Source organism: Schistocerca nitens, chromosome 2, assembly GCF_023898315.1.
Source record: "Schistocerca nitens isolate TAMUIC-IGC-003100 chromosome 2, iqSchNite1.1, whole genome shotgun sequence".
Classification (NCBI taxonomy): Eukaryota; Metazoa; Arthropoda; class Insecta; order Orthoptera; family Acrididae; genus Schistocerca; species Schistocerca nitens.
In genome coordinates, this window is record NC_064615.1 from 1,186,332,261 (window position 1) to 1,186,356,218 (window position 23,958).

The 23,958-nt window shown below is 41.1% G+C and overlaps 1 protein-coding gene across 2 annotated transcripts in view; it reads right to left on the bottom strand.

The window, feature by feature from the left end:
• The window catches only part of LOC126237519 (putative E3 ubiquitin-protein ligase UNKL), a 303,009-nt gene that overhangs the window by 221,377 nt on the left and 57,674 nt on the right, over positions 1–23,958 (bottom strand). For both annotated transcript variants that reach the window (XM_049947690.1, XM_049947689.1), the window contains exon 5: positions 22,878–23,013. In XM_049947690.1, coding sequence (XP_049803647.1) covers positions 22,878–23,013 — 136 coding nt within the window. The remainder of the gene's footprint in view (positions 1–22,877; positions 23,014–23,958) is intronic.

The window sequence follows — 23,958 nt, forward strand, 5'->3', positions numbered from 1 at the left end:
TAACTGCACTGGCGAGCAGCTTGTTTCAGACAAACTGTATGTAAACATATATATTAATTGCGTAAAAAGGATCCAAACTGTAATAATTGTATTTAGTATATAGGTTTAGAAAGTAAGTGTTTGCAAAGATTATCCCCTATGGATGCACGTGGCCTTTCCAATGAAAATATCCATATATTGACTTTTAGTTTGCTAGCCTGCCACGCCAAATGTTTTAGCGTGACAGTCGAGGGGGCGATGTAGCGGGACTTTGAATTTCGCCGCGCTGCACTCGTTCCCTCAGACATGAATTGTGCCGTCGCAGCAGTATGAGCGCTCGACGGCAGAGAAAATACTAAAATTGTAACTCTTTTTGGTTTTCTATCCGTTTCTTGACTGTCTCTTGATAGCCGAGGCTTAAGGCAGACATGATCTGATGAAGACGTTAAAAAAACTTATTAGCTAGTCTTGATCTGGTTGTAATGTGTAGACATTTTGGAAGTTATGAAATTCGGAGGATGGAGAGAAGCAAATAAAATAAATTGCATTTAATATCAAGACGGTTTAGGATACATTAGAGATTCCTGGACAATGAAACTTATCGCAAGATTTCAGAGCAGACTTTTCACGCAGAAATGAAGGAGATTTTTGAAGACCTGGATGTCGCACGAAAGAAGACAAGTTAACCTGGTAAAGGATGAACTCTTATCTACGCCACATCCCCCTGTCAGTTACATTTTGTTATTCTCTGTCTCTTTTCGATAATTTTTGTAATGGAAACTGGTTTAACTTTTGCTTAAAAACACCACAAGGACCACCCCAACAATAGCTTTTCCGAATCACGAAGTCCGATAGCTTTTCTGTAATACAAAGTCCAATCTGCATTTCTTTCTTTCTTTCCCTTTTTTCACGGTCATGTACGATTTTAAAACCCCCTTTTTATTCACGATTTCTTCCACATTTTCAACCTTTTTCTCTTTGTTCTCTTCTTATTTTTCTCTTTTTATTAACCACTACAATTGATACATTTGCAAAACCCGCTAATTGCATAAACCAGGTGCAAAAACCACTAAGTCAATATTTCACTTAAAATTTTAATGTATGAAACATAATTGCAGATTTCAGCCATTAATACCATGCAATTAATTATTTTTTACCTATTTTTAAAAAAGAAATGAAATCTTTAATAGTTTGGACAGAATGAGTTTTCCACTATTATCTCAGTTTCTCCTATCGTGCAGTTAGCGGATTTTGGATGTGGGCTACTCAAATGAAAGTACATGTTACTCTGACCTAACTGTAAACTGAACGACACGACGGTTTTCGTTACAGTCCACAATTAAAAAAAGAAATTCACAGGTTTTTCATTGTTATGAAGGCCCATACAAAATTACAGGGATTCCACATCCAAAGACTGTTTTCTCAGTAGCCCCTTTGAGAGGAAAAGGAAAGGTCTCTCTAATATAGATGTGATCATGAGTCATGTGTCATAAGAAACATCCATTTTCACTTAACATAGTTTTACATTAGTATGTGGTGACAATAGACATTAACAAACTTTAGAGGGCAAGTAAACTTCAAAACATACAGAAGGTCTTTCTTCTTCTATATTGAGCTGGATGTTAGCTCCATCACTTTTGACATGGGAAATCAAGGAGAATACACCCTTAGATATGACTGTTGCACCAACTAATAGGAGGGCATTCACTGTAACACATGATATGAGGGCATTCAGAGTTACAATAGTGATTATGTACAGAGGAATCAGACAAATACAATACAAAAGACAGATTACAAAACCGAGCATGAATAAAGGGTATGGCAGGAGTGGGTTACCTTGACATATATGTACAGAAGGAGCAGGTATACATGCAAATGCTATTAACAGGATATTGAACACTATTTGTTTATGTATGCATGTAAAGTGTGCTGGATAGGATAGGTGGACCTACAGGGAATGGATGACCTCTTCCTGAGATGAAAAAAGATGCACAAATAGGAACAGTGTCGCAGTGGATAATTATGCAGTTGCGTAGGGATAATTTTAGTGTGGAAAGAGGTGTAGCTTATTTGTTTTGTTTTAGGATGCAAAAACATCTAGGGTCGTACACATGCTTGTCAAAACTGTGAAACACGAAGACAAAGAGAGGGGTTAAAAGGGGCTAAAAACAGGGATGTGGAGAAAGGTCTATAAAATACACCACAGAGAAACGGAGGTCCAAAACTAAAAATTAAATGGCCTTCGCCATATTACTACGACAGATAAAAAGTAAAACACGGTTGACAGCCTGTGCGTCATTCGCTAAAATGCCCGATAACTCGGGCATCAAACTCAGGCGGGAACATACGACGGTTAAAAAATGGTATTCTGTCAGGAAATGGCAGACAAAAGTTGGGTGCAATGTGCATAAAGTGGTGGGCGAGTGCCACTTAACAAATGGCGATGGCTAAAAAGGCAGTGCCCAATATGCAACATAGTTAAAATGACCTCCGCACTGAGGGAGGGCTGAGAGGAGGTCGTCCAAGCCGCTGGGAGAGGCTTAATAGGCCGGAGCTTACTCCCATGAAGGGAGGACCATTGGTGATGCCAAAGTGACCCCACCTCTTGACAGACAGCAACACAGAAATCATCATGGGGGGGGGGGGGGAGGAGATATAAGAACTAGTGGGCTGAGGTACAAGGACTGCAGCCTTGGCAGCAGTGTCACCAACCTCGTTTACTGTCAGACCGACATGACCAGGGACCCACATGAACATCACAGTGGCTCCATCAAGAGCGAGCATGTGACAGTTTTCCCGGACCCGTTGCACGAAGGGATGGGCGGTGAACAGGGCATAGATGCTCTGAAGGGCACTGAGTGTGTCCGAGTAGATGACAATTTAAAAGCCCGTGTACCCGATGTACTCCGTGGCCTGATACAGGGTGAACAGCTTTCCTGTAAATACTGAGCAGTGTGCCAGAAGCTGATACCAAAAAACATCGGTGCCAATAACAAAGGCACACCCGACACCACGGTCAGTCTGACAGCCATCAGTGTAAACAAAGGTACTATCCTGAAGTTTCATGCAAAGGTCGTTAAACTGAAGGTGATAGAGCAAGGCTGGAGTAGTATCCTTAGGAAGCGAATGAAGGCCAAGGTGAACACCGGCCGCCACACAAAGCCGAGGTGGTGAAGGGTTCACAACCACCAGGAAAGCTGCAGGTAGCTGCAAGAGACAAAAGCAAACTCCAGGAGCTAACAGAGAAGAGGGACACACACCATACTGGCGATCAAAGGAGGTGGCCACGCATGGTAGACAAACGGCATGTATACCTGCTGAGGTGAAAGTCATGGCAGTAGGACAGCGGTAGTTCAGCAGGTTCTGCATACACTTTCAATCGGACGAGTGTAAAACGTGTAAGTGGCCAAATGGATATCATGATGGTGGATAGTATTGAGACAGTGTAAGAGGGACAAACATAAAAAAGCACCCATAGTCTAGTTTCGAACAGATAAGGGACGGGTACAGAGGAGGGTGGTTCGATCTGCAGCCCAGGAATATCGCTGAGGACACACAGGTCACTGAGGGACTGCATACAGCGTGCTGCCAGATAAGACACGTGGGAGGACCAAGAGTGTTTCCTATCAAGCATGAGCTCCAGGAATTTTGTAGTTTCAATGAATGGGAGAGCAACGAGCCTAAGATGTAAAGATGTTGCGAGAAACCAATTGTGCCACCAGAAATTCATAAAAACGGTTTTGTTAGTGGAAAAATGAAAGCCACTGTCGATGCTCCAGGAGTAAAGAAAATCAAGACATCACAGAAGATGCTGCTCAATGAGGCAGGTCAGTAGAGAACTGATATAGATGGCAAAATTGTCAACAAAAAGGGAACTGGAGATGCCCAGCTGGAGGCAGGCCATTATAGGGTTAGCGATAGCAAAGAAATCAATGTTCAGGATGGAACCCAGAGGCACACCATTTTCCTGGATGAATGTTTCCGACAAGGCAGAACCCACACGTACTTTGAAAACAGGATCTTTTAAAAATTCCTCCAGGAAGTGGGGGAGGTGGCCATGGAAGCCGCACGTATAGAGAATATGGAGGATACCAGTCCACCAGCATGTGTCATAGGCTTTCTCCAAATCGAAAAACATGGCCACAGTCTGGGATTACGCAGGAAACTAATTGTGACGTGGATGGACAAAGTGACAAGATGGTCAACTGCAGAACAGCGTGCTTGAAATCCACATTGTGCACTGGTTAGTAAGACTCGAGCCTCCACACCAGATGGACATGAATCACAGGTTCCACCATGTTGCAAACACAGCTCGTGAGAGAGATGGGGCAGTAGCTAGAAGGACGGTGTTTGTCCTAGCCGGACTTAGGTACGGGTAACACAGTAGCTTCACACCAGCATCTGGGAAACGTGCCCTCTGCCCAGATGTGGTTGTACGTATTAAGCTGAAAGTGCTTGCCCGCAAGAGAAAGGAGCTGCAACATCTGAATGTGAACAGCGTCTGGCTCTGGGGCGGACGATCAGGATAATGTTAGACCACGATCTAGATCCCTCATAGTAAAGGCCGCATTGTAGTGCTCACGATTCTGAGAAGAGAAGGGTATCGCCCAAGCCTCACCACTCATTTCTGATGGAGCAAGAGGGAAGAGCTTGAAATTTCGCAAAATGGCAGCCCAAGATGTTGGAGATAACAATAGGGTTCACGATGACATCATCATCTACTGTCAGGTCAGAAATTGGGGAAGGGATCTCGGTCCGAGAGAGTCGTCGAAGGTTGGCCCACACGATGGAGGAGGGAATGGAACTGCTAAAAGAACTAGTGAATGAAAACCTGCTAGTTTTTTCGCTATCGCAATGAACGCGATGACACTGTGCACGCAACCGTTCATAACAAATGCACTTTGTCATCATAGGATGACAGTTAACAATGTGGACAGCACGTCTCTGCACACGAATTGCGTAGTGGCTCGCCTCAGTCCACCAAGGGACCGTGACACGGTGTGGTAAAGAGGAAGTACGAGGAATGGAACATTCTACAGCAGTAAGGATAACATTTGTAAGATACTGCACCTGGTCATCACAACTGGGAAAGCCGCCAGTCGGCCTTAGTAAGCTGCCATTTGGGTGTGCGTGCAGGTCGGGTAAGAGACCGCAAATGGGTAGTAGATGGGAAATGGTCGCTCAAGTAGGTGTCAGAAAGAACGGACCACTCCAAGAGATGGGCAAGCTGGGCAGTGCAGAAGTATAGGTCCAAATGGGAATAGGTGTGTGAGGAGTGAGAAAGGAATGTCGGTGCTCCAGTGTTAAGGCAAAAGAGGTTAAGTTGAGTAAGAAGATCAGCCAAAGGGGCACCACTCTGATAGGTTCTGGAAGAACCCGAAAGAGGATGGTGCGAATTAAAGTCAACAAGCACCAGAAATGGGGAGCTGCCGAATAAGCTGGAGGAAGTCTGCCCTTGTGACATCGAATGACAGAAGGATGTAAATGGTACAAAGGGAAAAGATCAAGTGAGGAAGGAAAAGGCTTGTAGACGGGTAGTCAGAGAGACGGGTTGACTACGTAGTCATCCCGTACGAGCAGCACGACTCCCCACGAGACGGAATGCCGACCTCGGGGGGGGAGGTTGAAACGGACTGGGAAGAAATGCAAAAGCTCAAGGCAGCCGTGAGGATGCAATTTTGTTTCCTGAAGGCAGAGTACAAGTGGATTCTGCGATTCTAAAAGCAGCCATAAATCCTCTTTGTTGTATCAAAGGCTGCGAATGTTGCATTGCAGGAGTGTCACGATGAGGAACACAGGAAGGGCTGTAACCTTGGCAGCTGCCGAGTGCCAGCCTGTGAAGACTCACTGCTGCAGGGCACAGAGGCAGGAGGATCCCACTCCACGAGACCTACTGTCTGCTTTCTCGTGATGTCGGCCTGCGGAGTCCAATGCAGAAAAATTGTCGGTGGTGCGCACCGTCGAAAAGGATCTTCGAGTCGGTAAAAGAGAAGACCGTATGCCTTTGTTGGACTTTTTCGAGCCTTTCCAGTCAGCAGAGGAAGACTCGTGTTGTTGGCTCGAGTGATGTAGGAAGTCTTCACGGGGGTATTCCTTCTGTCCTTTCCAGCCTGCCGGTCGTGTAGCTGGTGACTTCGCCCCACAAGGCGAGAGTTTGATGGCTTGTTGCACAACTGGACGAGGGGACAGCAATGCTACCACGACACTGGGTGATTTCACAACATTAAAGCTGAATTTGTGGTCGCATGTCTGCGTGGCCACGTCCTTCGTGGAGCAAGATGCAGCAAGAACAGTACTATAAGTGCCAGACAGTGGAACGCAGGGTTTACGACTAGCCAGTAACTTGTAAGCTACCAGGTAAGGAACTTTTTCCTTTACCCGAATCTCCCGGACAGCCCGCTCATTGAGATACGTGGGACAATCTTGAGAGGAGGCAGCAGGGTCACCACTGCAGTTGATACAGTGGGGGAGAAAGAGGAGGACAATCACCTCATGCACATCCCTACCACAATTTACACCCTTCGGTGGGTGTCAACAAGATATTCGAGCGTGGTTGAAATGATGACACTGGTAGCAGCGCATCGGGTTCAGAATGCACAGTCGGGCTGTGATTATTTCATAGACTGCTTTGATCTTGGACGGAAGCACCACCCTATCAAAGGTGAGAAAAAGGAGGGCGTGTGGGCGCTAAAGAGGCATCTACCTTTTTCATCACCCGATGTACGGCAATGTGACCCTGATCAGAGAGGCACGTTTGGATTTCGGCGTCAGTAAGACTGTCGAGCAGCCTAGTGTAAATAACACCACGGGAAGAATTCAGAGTTCTACGGGCCTCAACACAAACAGGATGGCTGAGGAAAAGTGAAGCGGCAAGTAGTTATTGTGCTTGAGAATCAAAATTGGTTTCCAAAAGCAACGTGCCATTTTGTAAACGAGCTGGATATCACAGGGCCAGCAGTTGCATCAACACCTTTCCGAATAATAAATGGATTTACCATTGCAATGGACCGACCGTCTTCTGTGAATGAAACCACAAGGAACTGTGGTGTAGCTGGAAGGGTCTTTGAATCGTCAGCCTCATTCTGTTTAAGTTTCACAGCCATTGGCTCATTACAAAGAAATCCCCACGATTGCCAGTGTCTCTGATGGCATGCTTCTTCCAACTGGGGGGCCTGCTTCTCAAGGGGGGCACACCCACCTTAGGTGATTGTTCACACCTCCAAAACACCTAGCAGAGGGGGAGGGGGGGGGGGGGGCAGCTTGACAGATACTACATGGATTGGTACCATATACAGATGACATAACAAAGAGAAAATGAGTTTTTTATGCTATTCTCCAGATTCGGAAAGATAGGAAATTTGATTACAGCATGTCTAAGAAATACCTGTTACTTGTTCAAAGTATGTAACACCTCTGGTTAGGTGGCAGTTTATAAAGGGTGAAAGTATTTGACCATGAAACAGGTCTCATAAGGGCGAATGTAATGTTCCTTGTAAGACTACACAGGACAATTTCCAAATAGAGCTCAGAGAGTTTTGTAGAGTCTCATAAACTCCTTCCTTAGGGATCACAATTTATTTATTTATTTATTTATTTATTTATTTTTAATTTTCATGGGAACTGGTATGTACCAAAATACAGTTGGGTGTATACAAATTTTCTAATGGTAGTTTGGGATAAATGAATCCACGATACTGGTTTGATTTAAATGTGGAATCTAAATGAGCAGAGGTTATTAGTGTGACATGTGGGTTTTTTAGGTTAGAGAATTCCCTCCTTAGGCCTGACAAAACGCCTCCTGAGACGCGACAAGGTAGTACTGGTAGTAGGCAAAACGCAACAGGGAATAACAATATTAATGTGGTAATAGTAAACTGCAGGAGCGTCTATAGAAAGGTCCCAGAACTGCTCTCATTAATAATCGGTCACAATGCCCACATAGTACTAGGGACAGAAACTTGGCTGAAACCAGATGTAAACAGTAATGGAATTCTAAACTCAGATTGGAATGTATACTGCAGAGACAGGCTGGACAGTGAAGGGGGAGGTGTGTTTATAGCGATAAAAAATGCAATAGTATCGAAGGAAATTGACGGAGATCCGAAATGTGAAATAATTTGGGTGAAGGTCACAGTTAAAGCAGGCTCAAACATGGTAATTGGATGTCTCTATAGGGCCCCTGGCTCAGCAGCTGTTGTGGCTCAGCACCTGAAGGATAATTTGGAAAATATTTCGAGTAGATTTCCCGACCATGTTATAGTTCTGGGTGGAGATTTTAATTTGCCGGATATAGACTGGGAGACTCAAATGTTTATAACAGGTGGAAGGGACAAAGAATCCATTGAAATTTTTTAAAGTGCATTATCTGAAAACTACCTTGAGCAGTTAAACAGAGAACCGACTCATGGTGATAACATATTAGACCTTCTGGTGACAAACAGACCCGAACTATTTGAAACAGTTAACGCAGAACAGGGAATCGGTGATCATAAAGTGGTTACTGCATCGATGATTTCAGCCATAAATAGAAATATTAAAAAAGGTAGGAAGATTTTTCTGTTTAGCAAAAGTGACAAGAAGCAGATTGCAGAGTACGGCTCAATACAAAAGTTTTGTCTCAAGTACAGATAGTGTTGAGGATCAGTGGACAAAGTTCAAAACCATCGTACAATATGCATTAAATGAGTATGTGCCAAGCAGGATCGTAAGAGATGGAAAAGAGCCACCGTGGTACAACAACCGAGTTAGAAAACTGCTGCGAAAGCAAAGGAAACGTCACAGCAGACATAAACATAGCCAAAGCCTTGCAGACAAACAAAAATTAGGCGAAGCGAAAGGTAATGTGAGGAGGGCTATGCGAGAGGCGTTCAATGAATTCGAAAGTAAAGTTCTATGTACTGACTTGGCAGAAAATCCTAAGAAATTTTGGTCTTATGTCAAAACGATAGGTGGATCAAAAGAAAATGTCCAGACACTCTGTGACCAAAATGGTACTGAAACAGAGGATGACAGACTAAAGGCCGAAATAGTAAATGTCTTTTTCCAAAGCTGTTTCACAGAGGAAGACTGCACACACTGTAGTTCCTTCTCTAGATTGTCACACAGATGACAAAATGGTAGATATAAAAAAAGATGACAGAGGGGTACAAAAACAATTAAAATCGCTCAAAAGAGGAAAGGCCGCTGGACCTGATGGGATACCAGTTCAATTTTACACAGAGTACGCGAAGGAACTTGCCCCCCCCTCGTTGCAGCGGTGTACCAAAGGTCTCTAGAAGAGCGTAGCATTCCAAAGGATTGGAAGAGGGCACAGGTCATCCCCGTTTTCATGAAGGAACGTCGAACAGATATGCAGAACTATAGACCTATATCTCTAACGTCGATCAGTTGTAGAATTTTGGAACACGTATTATGACTTTTCTGGAGACTAGAAATCTACTCCGTAGGAATCAGCATGGGTTTCGAAAAAGACGATCGTGTGAAACCCAGTTCGCGCTATTCGTCCACGAGACTCAAAGAGGGCCATAGACACAGGTTCCCAGGTAGATGCCATGTTTTTTTGACTTCCACAAGGCGTTCGATACAGTTCCCCACAGTTGTTTAATGAACAAAGTAAAAGCACATGGACTATCAGACAAATTGTGTGACTGAAGAGTTCCTAGATAAAGAACACAACATGTCATTCTCACTGGAGAGAAGTCTTCCAAAATAAGAGTGATTTCAGGGGAGTGTCGTACAGCCAGGATAATTGCCGCTCTTTTTTTTATGCAAAATCTAGTTTTTCACGCATCTCAATGTTTATGTCATAATATCTCATAAATAATTTTGCAGGCACTTTCAGTGGTATACGTGGATACCATCTTCAAAATGTGTTTCAAATAGTGTTAGCAGTAATAAATTAAAACAAGATGCACCGTGCGGTAGTTTTACTGCAAGTACAGTGACAATGTAGTAAGCAATAGACTTTTTACATTTCATTATTTGGTGGAGTGTATTCACAAGATAATGTTTCATGAAAGTTAGAAATTATGCTTAAAGTTTATCAGAAGTTGTTTACTGCTCTCATTTGCAAATACTGGACGAATATAGTAGCGGTAATTTGCGCCTAATAATCTTAGCAGCTTCAAGCAATTTACACAGTTTCTGACTGTGGAACTTGTCTCACTATGTCAAACCTTTAACACTAGATTTTCTCTCTTAATGAGTAGATTAAGATAGGATTTTAAATTTTTCAGTTCAGTCATTCAGTCAATAATTATATAAAACATTGAAAATCAAATTTTTATAGCCCCCGGAAGCCGTTAGATATGCAAGCTGCAACTAGGATTGTGAATCATGAACCGTGCTAACTGCTTAGTAACACAGATCTCACAGAGCTGCATTCATTTAACAGTAAATAGTGTAACCACTGATGACTCCATAGCAGTAATGAGACACGTTCGGGTGTTTTAACATAACTTTCACAAATTATATGTAAAGTAAGGGAAAGGCAACCAGTCAGTGCATACAGTGGACTGACTTGTGGAGCATAGAACCACGTAACTAGAAACTGTATTCACACTAGATTTCAAGCTCTCTTTCCTTTTTTTTGTGGATAGACGAGAAATGGGATAAGCGGTAAGTCGAGGCAGTGGGAAACAGGTTAGGGGATGTTTAGGCCAGGGGGACTGCAAGAGTGCACAATATGGCAGAGAGACAATTCCCACCTGCACAGTTGAGAGAAATTATTGCTGGAACATAGTATCCAAATGGTCTAAACAGTGAAGCAGCTGTCGCAGTCATTCGTGTTGTCACGTGCAGCACGTTCGGCAACTGGATCCTCGAGTTTCTGGTTTGCAACAGGTTGGCTGTAGCCGTATGTGCTAGTGGACAGTTGGTTACTTATCGTGACCAGATAGAATGCTGACAAGGGAACCTCCCCATCGCACCCCCCTCAGATTTAGTTATAAGTTGGCACAGTGGATCGGCCTTGAAAAACTGAACATAGATCAATCGAGAAAACAGGAAGAATTTGTGTGGAACTATGAAAAAAATTAGTAAAACACACAAACTGAGCAGTCCATGTGGAAGATAAGCAACATCAAGGTGAGTGTTAGTTCAAGAGGGCCGTGGTCCCGTGGTTAGCGTGAGTAACTGCGGAACGAGAGGTCCTTGGTTCAAGTCTTCCCTCCACTGAAAATTTTACTTTCTTTATTTTCGCAAAGTTATGATTTGTCCGTTCGTTCATTGACATCTTTGTTCACTGTAATAAGTTTAGTGTCTGTTTTGCGACCGCACCGCAAAACCGTGCGATTAGTAGACGAAAAGACGTGCCTCTCCAATGGGAACAGAAAACAGTTGTCGCAAGGTCATAGGTCAACCGATTCCTCCACAGGAAAACATGTCTGATATATTCTATAAGACACTGGTGACGGCATGTGCGTCACATGACAGGAATATGTTGTCGACCCACCTAACTTGTACACTTAGCGAATGGGTAAAAAGATTCTTCTATCTTGCCCGATTTAGGTTTTCTTGTGGATGTGATAATCACTCCCAAAAAAGTGATGAAAACATAAGTGTTTGTCACATAAGCTGAAAATAAAAAATTAAACTTTTCACTCGAGGGAAGACTTGAACCTGGTACCTCTCGTTCCATAGCTGCTCTCGCTAACCACGGGACCACGGCGCTCCTTGCCTCGCGTTCGCCTTGATGTTCCATATCTTTGCATGGACAACTCAGTTTGTATATTTTACTAATTTTTTTTCATAGTTCCACACAACTTCTTCCTGTTTTCTCGATTGATCTGTGTTCAGTTTTTCAAGGCCTATCCACTGTGCCAACTTATAACTAAATCTGAGGGGGGTGCGATGGGGAGGTTCCCTTGTGAGAGTAATTGCAGCACACCTGATATGTACCGTGGCTGTTTTCATACCAGGCCCTGCCTCATAGTGTAGGAGATGCCCGTGACTGAACTGCTGTAGGAATTGGTGAGTGGAAGTACAGGACAGGTCCTGCACCTGGGTCAGCCACAAGGGAATAACCGACAGGACGCAGGATTGGAGTAGGGGCGGACAAGAATATTCTGTAGTCGGGTGGCCAACAGAACCCTACTCGGGTGGTGTGCATACGGTATCCCTTATCTCGGAGCATGACAAGACGTAGCCGAAGCCCAGGTGAAAGGCGTGGTTCAGATTTCAAGGCCAGAGTGATACATGTTGATTAGGGGAGTGCTGGTTGCTGGTTAGTTAACAGGGTTGCTGGTGTCAGAAGAGGAGACGGCATGGGAGATCAGTTTATGGGTGAGCTGGATGGGATATTGTCTATCAGCACAGGCTTCAGTCCAAGTTATCGTTGCATTTCGACAACTTCTACATTCCACAGCAGATTCAGTGTCCATAGGTTTGAGGCTGTAAGGAAGAGACTTTTGGACACAGAATGGGTTACAGCTGTCAAGTAGAGTTACTATAAGTAGTCAGTGCACCTGATACGAACAGACTTCATTATCACGTCATCTGACAGGTGGAGAACAGCATCTAGGTAGGTGGCTCACTGAACTGAGTTGAGAAGAACCAGGTGAAGTGGATTTGGGAGTACGCATTGAATTTATGGAGTCCAAACCGTGAAAATGTCATTGACGAGTCTGAACCGAACGAGGGGTTGTAGGTGCTGGTTGAGTAGGAAGGATCCCTCCAGATGGCCCATAAATATGTTCACATAGAATGGTGTCATGTGAGTCTCATGGCAGTTCCACAGAATTTTTAATAGATTTGGCCTTTGAAAGAAAAATAATACTGTCGTCAAGATGTGGGTCGAGGTTTGTAAGCGTAGCGAGTACGATGTTTCGGTTTTCAGTTTGTTACAAAAATTGTATTTATTTGTGTAGACACTACTAGCATTAAATACCCAAAAGTAAACTACCATCTGTCAAATCGCCGTTGACAGTTTTCTTTTACTATTTAGGGGAGTGTAAATTAATTATGCACCAAAGTGTCATACTGTGTGTGAAGTAAAGATTTGTTTGGGAAATTAATCACTTCTGACATACGAGCTGAGAAACTCAATACCGAAATTAGATCTGAATCAGCTACTGCAGCAACTACATAAATTTACTGGGAGATTGACGAAACTTAACAACTGAAAAGAAATGAGACTTTTTTCCCCAAAACCTTGATGAATTAACACACATCATCCTTTGAAGGTCTTTACAATCGAAAAAGATTACCAGTTAGAGATCAGCCAGCAGATGAAAAGCACCCCAAATACATGCGTGAAATCCATCATTAGTTATTTGAGAAAGAACTGAGCAGGCACAGGCAACCATTAACAGGCAAGAGTGAAACGAATATGAAAATCGATAAATCAGTAAATTGCACATTAATGTAGACTGTTGAAAGATAAATTTTATACACATTATCTAAAAATAAAAGGAATGAAATCCACCACCAGTTTAATGCTGCTAATCTCACACATATTTCAGTCGTTTAACTTACTATGGAGAAGATCAGAAAAAGGTTATCATGGAATTCACATTGAATGGCTTTTCTGTTAAATTACTAGTCTCTGTCACAAAGGCACAAAATACGAACCCTTTTAGAGGTCTTGAATGAAAACATTTTGCAAAAGGATCTCTTGTATTTATCTTGCAGGCACAATACATATGAGACAATTACACTGATGGTTTTTGAATTAGCTGTGAATTCTTTCTCTAAGAACTATCTCATGGAGTACTTATCCGTGCCCCAAAGGGATCATTCAAGGAGGATGACAAAAACCATTTATGTGTTTAAAAATTTTATGTGCCTTGATGAAGCTGAATTGCAACAACAAGGACAGACAGCAGTTTGTTCTGTTTGTACTTTCATTAATGCTTCATATGTTGGAGCTAAATCCTGTGTCACTTCAGAAGCCAAAGCTCCGTATTTGAATTTTAGAATTCTTTCGAAACTACTTCACATGTATATACCACGATGTCGATAGTGTCATCCTGAGTGTGGCTTTACAAAAACTGGAATATAATTCATGGTTCCCATCAATTCTTCTATCATCTTAATTTTATGAGTAAAAAATTAGTACAATCACTACACTGAATCATAAAGCAGAGCAATCAGACAAAGATAGTTAAGGATTCAAGTAAGAATATTAATGGAAATGAAATGCTTGTTTCTAGTACACTTGTTGTTGTTGTGGTCTTCAGTCCTGACACTGGTTTGATGCAGCTCTCCATGCTACTCTATGCTGTGCAAGCTTCTTCATCTCCCAGTACCTACTGCAACCTACATCCTTCTGAATCTGCTTAGTGTATTCATCTCTTGGTCTTCCTCCACGATTTTTACCCTCCATGCTGCCCTCCAATACTAAATTGGTGATCCCTTGATGCCTCAGAACATGTCCTACCAACCGATCCCTTCTTCTGGTCAAGCTGTGCCACAAACTTCTCTTCTCCCCAATCCTCTTCAATAATTCCTCATTAGTTATGTGATCTACCCATCTAATCTTCAGAATTCTTCTGTAGCAGCACACTTCGATAGCTTCTATTCTCTTCTTGTCTAAACTATTTATCGTCCATGTTTCACTTTCACACATTGTTACATTCCATACAAATACTTTCAGAAACAACTTCCCGAGACTTAAATCGATACTCGATGTTAACAAATTTCTCTTCTTCGGAAACGCTTTCCTTGCCATTGCCAGTCTACATTTCATATCCTCTCTACTTCGACCATCATCAGTTATTTTGCTCTCAAAATAGCAAAACTCCTTTACTACTTTAAGTGTCTCATTTCCTAATCTAATTCCCTCAGCATCACCCGACTTAATTCGACTACATTCCATTATCCTCGTTTTGCTTTTGTTGATGTTCATCTTATATCCTCCTTTCAAGATGCCATCCATTCCATTCAATTGCTCTTCCAAGTCCTTTGCTGTCTCTGACAGAATTACAATGTCATCGGCGAACCTCAAAGTTTTTATTTCTTCTCCGTGGATTTTAATACCTACTCCGAATATTTCTTTTGTTTCATTTACTGCTTGCTCAATATACAGATCGAGTTACATAGTGGAGAGGCTACAACCCTGTCTTACTCCCTTCCCAACAACTGCTTCCCTTTCGTGTCCGTCCACTCTTATAACTGCCATCTGGTTTCTGTACAAATTGTAAATAGCCTTTCGCTCCCTGTATTTTACCCCTGCCACCTTTAGAATTTGAAAGAGAGTATTCCAATCAACATTGTCAAAAGCTTTCTCTAAGTCTACAAATGCTAGAAACGTAGGTTTGCCTTTCCTTAATCTTTCTTCTAAGATAAGTCGTAAGGTAAGTATTGCCTCACGTGTTCCAGTATTTCTACGGAATCCAAACTGATCTTCCCCGAGGTCGGCTTCTACAGTTTTTCCATTCGTCTGTAAAGAATTCGTGTTAGTATTTTGTAGCTGTGGCTTATTAAACTGATTGTTCGGTAATTTTCACATCTGTCAACACCTGCTTTCTTTGGGATTGGAATTATTATATTCTTCTGAGGGTATTTCGCCTGTTTCATACATCTTGCTCACCAGATGGTAGAGTTTTGTCAGGACTGGCTCTCCCAAGGCCGTCAGTAGTTCCAATGGAATGTTGTCTACTCCGGGGGCCTTGTTTCGACTCAGGTCATTCAGTGCTCTGTCAAACTCTTCACGCAGTATCGTGTCTCCCATTTCATCTTCATCTACATCGTCTTCCATTTCCATAATATTGTCCTCAAGTACATCGCCCTTGTATAGACCCTCTATATACTCCTTCCACCTTTCTGCTTTCCCTTCTTTGCTTAGAACTGGGTTTCCATCTGAGCTCTTGATATTCATACAAGTGGTTCTCTTATCTCCAAAGGTGTCTTTAATTTTCCTGTAGGCAGTGTCTATCTTACCCCTAGTGAGATAAGCCTCTACATCCTTACATTTGTCCTCTAGCCATCCCTGCTTAGCCATTTTGCACTTCCTGTCGATCTCATTTTTGAGACGTTTGTATTCCTTTTTGCCTGCTTCATTTACTGCATTTTTATATTTTCTCCTGTCATCAATTAAATTCAATATTTCTTCTGTTACCCAAGGATTTCTACTAGCCCTCGTCTTTTCACCTACTTGATCATCTGCTGCTTTCACTACTTCATCCCTCAAAGCTACCCATTCTTCTTCTACTGTATTTCTTTCCCCCATTCCTGTCAATTGTTCCCTTATGCTCTCCCTGAAATTATGTACAACCTCTGGTTCTTTCAGTTTATCCAGGTCCCATCTCCTTAAGTTCCCACCTTTTTGCAGTTTCTTCAGCTTCAATCTGCAGTTCATAACCAATAGATTGTGGTCAGAGTCCACATCTGCCCCCGGAAATGTCTTGCAATTTAAAACCTGGTTCCTAAATCTCTGTCTTACCATTATATAATCTATCTGATACCTTTTAGTATCTCCAGGGTTCTTCCATGTATACAACCTTCTTTCATGATTCTTAAACCAAGTGTTAGCTATGATTAAGTTGTGCTCTGTGCAAAATTCTACCAGGCGGCTTCCTCTTTCATTTCTTAGTCCCAATCCATATTCACCTACTATGTTTCCTTCTCTCCCTTTTCCTACTACCGAATTCCAGTCACCCATGACTATTAAATTTTCGTCACCATTCACCATCTGAATAATTTCTTTTATTTCATCATACATTTCTTCAATTTCTTCGTCATCTGCAGAGCTAGTTGGCATATAAACTTGTACTACTGTAGTAGGTGTGGGCTTCGTATCTATCTTGGCCACAATAATGCATTCACTATGCTGTTTGTAGTAGCTTACCCGCATTCCTATTTTCCTATTCATTATTAAACCTACTCCTGCATTACCCCTATTTGATTTTGTGTTTATAACCCTGTAGTCACCTGACCAGAAGTCTTTTTCCTCCTGCCACCGAACTTCACTAATCCCCACTATATCTAACTTTAACCTATCCATTTCCCTTTTTAAATTTTCTCACCTACCTGCCCGATTAAGTGATCTGACATTCCACGCTCCGATCCGTAGAACGCCAGTTTTCTTTCTCCTGATAACGACATCCTCTTGAGTAGTCCCCGCCCGGAGATCCGAATGGGGGACTATTTTACCTCCGGAATATTTTACCCAAGAGGACGCCATCATCATTTAATCATACAGTAAAGCTGCATGCCCTCGGGAAAAATTACGGCCGTAGTTTCCCCTTGCTTTCAGCCGTTCGCAGTGCCAGCACAGCAAGGCCGTTTTGGTTATTGTTACAAGGCCAGATCAGTCAATCATCCAGACTGTTGCCCCTTCAACTACTGAAAAGGCTGCTGCCCCTCTTCAGGAACCACACGTTTGTCTGGCCTCTCAACAGATACCCCTCCGTTGTGGTTGCACCTACGGTACGGCTATCTGTATCGCTGAGGCACGCAAGCCTCCCCATCAACGGCAAGGTCCATGGTTCATGGGGGGAGGCTCGTACACTTACAGTACTCTTATTCAAACAATCTGATTTGAGTGACAAGTTCCTTATGTCAGAACCCTCACAGTGGCATATAAATGAAGATGTCAACGCTCTTCAGTTACTAAACTGAACACTGTAAATTATCCAATTGAAACAGGAACCAAGTTCATGGAATACAATCATAAATAAATTATACAGAAAAATTAGGAACAGAAGTTGTATGTACTTCATGTTGTGTAGGAGTTTCAGGGCAAAATAAGATTTCTTTGAATAATAAGTATCTTTAAAGAAAAGTGTGATTTTTGGGTCATATGTGACTCTAGTACTTTGTATGTAGTAGGTTTATAGGTTGTATTATTACAGTTACTGCAGCAATACAATATTAATATTAAAGTTCAAAGTAATAAAGTTTTTCGCTACTTTTGAACAGTATTTTTTAAATAAAAAGTAAATATGTTTTTATGCCATTCTACAATTTTTCAAATGGGGATGCACCCCTTCCGTTTTTTATATGGAGCCGAAATCATGAACAACTCATTATTTTGTGCAAAGAAAACAAGCTATGGGGCAGCACAAGGAAACAGTCACACTTGAAAAATAAAATAATCACTAAGAGTCTTGTTTTATTTTTGTAAGAAATTAAAAAATTGTATGTTTTATGCAAACTTTCTTACACTATAATCAAAAACATAATATAAAGTTACCTTAAAAACTAGTCTCTAAATCAAGCAGACAAAACAAAAAACAATAATTTGTCTTGTGAGAAATTTGTCTTCTACTGTGGATCAAAATGACAAAGTGATAAGCAGGTTTCTTTGTCTGTGTGAAAGAAGTATATATGACAAACAACTTAATTTTTACATATGTTTTATAATTGTAAAAAAGTTGAAATGGAATGTGGAGCGAGTGACTACCCTAAAAAAGAACGAGACAGAGCCGGCAACAAGACATCCACTACTGTTCCTGGAACAAGGACAGGCCACAACACTTCTGGGAATGAGGACCGACCATTATTGGAACTAGAATTGGCCGCAACCATTCCATGAATGAAGAAAGGCCACGACTGTTCCCGGAATGATAAAAGTGAACTATGAACGACCGTTCCTTAAAAATCATTCCTCGGTCTTTCTGTTCACTTTTGTGAACCATTACTGTGGACCCATTCGTTTACAAACAACCCACCTCTAGATGGGAAGTTAAGAGACAATAGTTTGGATGTTTTGGTCAACCAAGGCATAGGTTTGCTCTCTGGGAGCATTGTAATCGACCATAATGGGATGACCCTCAGAGATATCTCTGGGATTGGGTTTGTGGAGAAGATAAACGGTAGGAGTGTGTGGGGGCTGTTGGTGTGGGGAGAGGTATGAATTTAGATGTCAGGTAATGAGATGTACCAAAGATTCTGGGATGGGATCATGGTAAAAGGCTTTGTATACAGACGTGTCAGGAAGTTGATGGAGACCCTCGGGCACACAGCCACTATGGCTCATGACCACTGTGGTGGATCCTTTTCTGCAGGATGGATGATAAGGTATGGGGTGATTTTATGATTATGGACCGCTATGTGTTCCACAGGAGTGATGGACGAACCACCTTCCACCCAGTCATCCACTGGTAATCTTCCAGGAATTCCTCACTTCTAACCTGGCCTCACCTTGCTTTCCTAAATCCCCCCTCCCATCTTTTTCCACCCCTCCCCCTTTCTCAGTCATCTTCACCTTCCTCTGCTGTTCTCCTTCACACCTACAATCTCTCTATATCTCATTTATCGTCTACACTCTGTACTCCTTTCATCTTGTTGCGCAACCAGTGAGTCATCTGTTGAAAGAACTGCCTCTTTCCCGCAACCCACTCCTTGCATCCTCCCCTACCCTCTCCCCACCTCCATCAGACCAGGCAACTGTTTTCACTAATCGACAATCAATATCAGTGTAGCCTGGCCACAAGAGTGTGGGTCTGGGTGTCTGTGAGTGAGTCTGTGTGGTTGTGTGTGACAATGTGAGTACTGTTACTAGTTAGTTAGTTAGTTGGTTGCGTGTTCTATTGATCAATCACACGGTACGGTAGTCGTCATGATGTGGAACGTGTCAAGTGCACAAGAAATGCACATATGAAACAAGATTTTTTAATATATACATATTACAATACAGAGTTAAAGATTAACATTTATTTTTATAGCAGCATATTTTACCCCTTTCTGTGCCAAAGATAGGTTAAGTGAAGGATAGTATAAGTCTTTCTTTTTTCTGGTATTATAATCATGAATGTCACTGTTGTTTTTAAACTGGTCCATGTTGTTGAGAACAAATTTCATTAGTGAGTAAATGTACTGTGAGGCTGTTGTAAGAATTATAAATCTTTTAAAAAGATGCCTACAAGATGTGCGACTATGAACCCCACACATTATTCTAACAACTTCCTTTTGAGCCGTGAATACTTTTTGTCTAAATGTTGAGTTACCCCAAAATTTTATTCTGTATGACATCAGAGAGTGAAAGTACGCAAAGTATGTTAGGTTACTAATTTCTATATCCTCAAAATTGGCAATTATTCTGAATGCAAAAGTTGCTGAACCTAGTTGCTTTAGAAGATCCAAAATATGAGTTTTCAAATTAATATTCTCATCTATATGTACACCCAAAAACTTGGTATGCTCTACCCTGTCTACTGACTTCTGTTAATGTGTTATATTTATTGAAGGAACTGTACTTTTTGCAGCAGAAAATTGGATGTTCTGTGTTTTTTCAAAGTTTAGAGCAAGCCCATTTGCAGAAACGCAATTAATGTCTTTTCCAAAGACCTTATTTGTATCATTTTCAATTGGAGTTTCTTTTACTGGATTAATATTGTATCATCAGCAAACAGTGTCAGTTCAGCTTCCTGTTTCAGACAGAAAGGGAGGTCGTCCACACATATCAAGAACAGAAGGGGACGCATGATTGAACCCTGTGGAACACCTAATGTAATTTCACCCAAGTTAGATTTATTTAAATCACTTGACCCATATAAGGAAACTTTTTCCTACCTGTTCTGTAGGTATGACTTACATCACTCGTATGCTATTCCATTTATACCATAGAATTGTAATTTCTGTAACATTATGTAATGGTTCACACACTCAAATGCTTTTGACAAGTCAGAGAAAATTCCTATTGGTGACATTTTACTACTTAAAGACTCTATTAAGTGGACAGTGAAATTGTACATTGCTATTTCAGTGGAACAGCATTTTTGAAATCCGAACTGTGATTTAGTAAGTATCATATTACTGTTGAGATGGCTAATCACTCCCAAGTACATTACTTTCTCGGAGATTTTTTAAAATGCTGTATGAAAGGATACTGGCCGATAATTATTGACATCTGTGGTGTCCTCATTTTTGTAGAGAGGCCTGTCAATGGCATATTTTAACCTGTCTGGGAAAATACCTCGAGTCAGTGATGCATTACATATGTGACTCAGAACATCAGCTGTAATTGCTCCACATTGTTTTAATATCTTATTAGAGATGTCATCTACTCCAACAGAAAATTTATTTTCCAAAGATTTAATAATTTTACTTATTTCACAAGAACAAAACCTCAGAAGTTAGTGTGCACACTATTTTCTGTTGAAAGGAAACGAGATTTTCCGTTGTTTTACAGGTAAAATGTCAAAAATGGAAACCATTTGATTAAAATTTCATAGTAGCTCGATGCATAAATGAACAAGCATACATAGTTGAGCATTTTGCTAAAGTTTAGGAAGAAGGTCATTTCCGGAGTTAGTACTATTTTTTAGGTGTGTAGGCTCACTACAGAGTGCATTCTGTCATGGCTGTTATATTTATTTGCAAGAGTTATTCCTTATGGACTTTGTGCAGTGACAGGAATGGTAGCACCGCACTTGATGTCACTGTAAGTGTAGCAACAATACTCCTGCACCATAAGCGGCTCCAAGGAATGACTCTAACCTAGTACAGAGCAATAATGTCAATTATATACCAAATCTGTTTTAATACCATTTTCTTTAATTGCTTCAATATGAAGTGGATGTCGGTGTCACATCAAGATGCAAGCTACTGACTGATTTCTTGTTTGACATATAATCAATATGTAAGAAGTCCGACTGCAATTCCGAGTTGTTGGAGTAGTTATGTGGTAGATGTTGAAGTCGAATCACGATTTAAGATGACTTCGTCTAGTCAAGAATATCAACTGAACTGTAGCATAATTGTGTGTTTCTTGTAATGTAATTAACTGTCGGAGATAAAGTTTATCCCATGCGAAAAGTACGATGCCCACAGTAAAGAGCTAAGGTAACTTCATTATGTTGCCAGAAAGTGTGTTTAATTTATTTAATTATGAATATTTTCTTTTATGATAAATAATGGATTCATTTGAGATGTTAAATCTTGTATATTTATATGTATTTATTTATATGTATCTTTGGAGTTTATTAAGGTCAGTAGACAAAAGAATCTGGAATGCAGGAATGTCTGCAACTTCCGGGCACATTTTGGCTTGCCCGCCACTTCTTTGTCGGTATTGGAGGGAGATGGACGTGTTTACGTGACCAGTACAGTATAATGCATTTAGAGTATCAATTTTCATAGTGAAAATGTTGTAGTTACTAAACAAAACGTAAGAAAAAATATCATTTTTAGCTGAAAGTATTTCGGATCCAGTAGTGTTTATTTCAAACAAGAAGAAAACCCAGGCCATGCTTGTTGGAGTAATTATTTTTGCAGACAAAACTTCGAAAACCCCTAGACAAACGAGATCTGCAGTGTGTAACCTTTCAGCAGCTACTAATAAATAAGTCTTGCTGAAATTGTGCTGGAACTACTCGTATTATTCTCAATTACAAACACGTGGTGCGAATGTGGTCCTACCACAATATACCGCGTAAGATTCCACAATCATTCAGTTATCAAGAAACGAGATAGGTAACAACCAGTACATTCTACACTCCCGAGACCAGTCTGCTATAAGTGACTGCTTACTTTCCCTTATTTCACATACTGTTCCAACCAGGATTTCATGAATTGTTGTTTTATCACCCATGTTTCACAAGCAATAAAGATCAGCATGCAAAAAGTGGTGATGTCTAACATTTTATAAACTGTGGATCGATAGCCTACTGCATACGACCTATTCAGTACACAATTTTGAAGCAATATTTACAAGGCCATTTAACATGGTTAATGGAAGGACTAAAAAATGAACTAAATTGATATTTTTCTTTCCATTCCACTCCCTGTTTACAAATGAAAATGAAGGACAAAGTTCATGAATGTTTAAGTTAAGTAACAGGCTACGACTTAAATTACACCTCTGTACATGTAACAAATGAAGAATTTTTATAATACAAGAAAGATATTAATGAGATATATGTGAAACTTAAACAGTCATATATAAGAAATCCAGTACTGGGAAGCCTGGACTTTTTAAGTCGACTGCAATTTCATGAACTATAAGTTTGTCTTACCTGTACTTGAATTTTCTTGGGCTGCGCCGTTTATCTCTACTGTTGTGGTACTGGGGACATGCGTAACCTTGTCTACAGAGTCGAGGAGGTCTTTTGCATAGTTCGGTCTTGTAATTTGCTAAAACATAACTGGTATCTACAATGAAAATGGCCTCATTAGTACACAAGACTTGCAGAACCACTTTTATTTAATGACACACAAAATAAAAAATAATTATTCTCATCATAAATAGAATGATAAAAAATACTATTGTTGTCATAACAAGCATTCAAATTACAATCCAACAACAACAAAAGGAAGTAAGAGAAGCAGCTGAACTATGCACTGCTGCTCACCTAGATTGCGGGGAACAGTCACATACAGCAGACCCCTCATTCACATTCTTTGCTACTGTACTATATCAAAAGCTATAAAGCATTAAGCGCAGGAAAAAAAAAAGTGAATACCACTTGAAAGCATTAAATAACATCAAAATGTCCTACTGGATGGCGACATTGTCAGAACCCCTTGATCTCACTTAGAGCATCACACAGACCAGTATGTTGCTTCATGAATTCTATTCTCACCGTATACAGGGTGGTCCATTGATAGTGATCGGGCCAAATATCTCACGATATAAGCATCAAACGAAAAAACTACAAAGAATGAAACTCGTCTAGCTTGAAGGGGGAAACCAGATGGCACTATGGTTGGCCCGCTAGCTGGTGCTGCCAGAGGTCAAAGGGATATCAACTGCATTTTTTAAAAATAGGAAACCCAATTTTTATTACATATTCGTGTAGTACATAAAGAAATATGAATGTTTTAGTTGGACCACTTTTTTCCCTTTGTGACAGATGGCGCTGTAATAGTCACAAACGTATAAGTACGTGGTATCGCGTAACATTCCGCCAGTGCGGACAGTATTTGCTTCATGATACATTACCTGTGTTAAAATGGACCGTTTACCAATTGTGGAAAAGGTCGATATCGTGTTGATGTATGGCTACTGTGATCAAAATGCCCAACGGGCGTGTGCTATGTATGCTTCTCGGTATCCTGGACGACATCATCCAAGTGTCCGGACCGTTCGTCGGATAG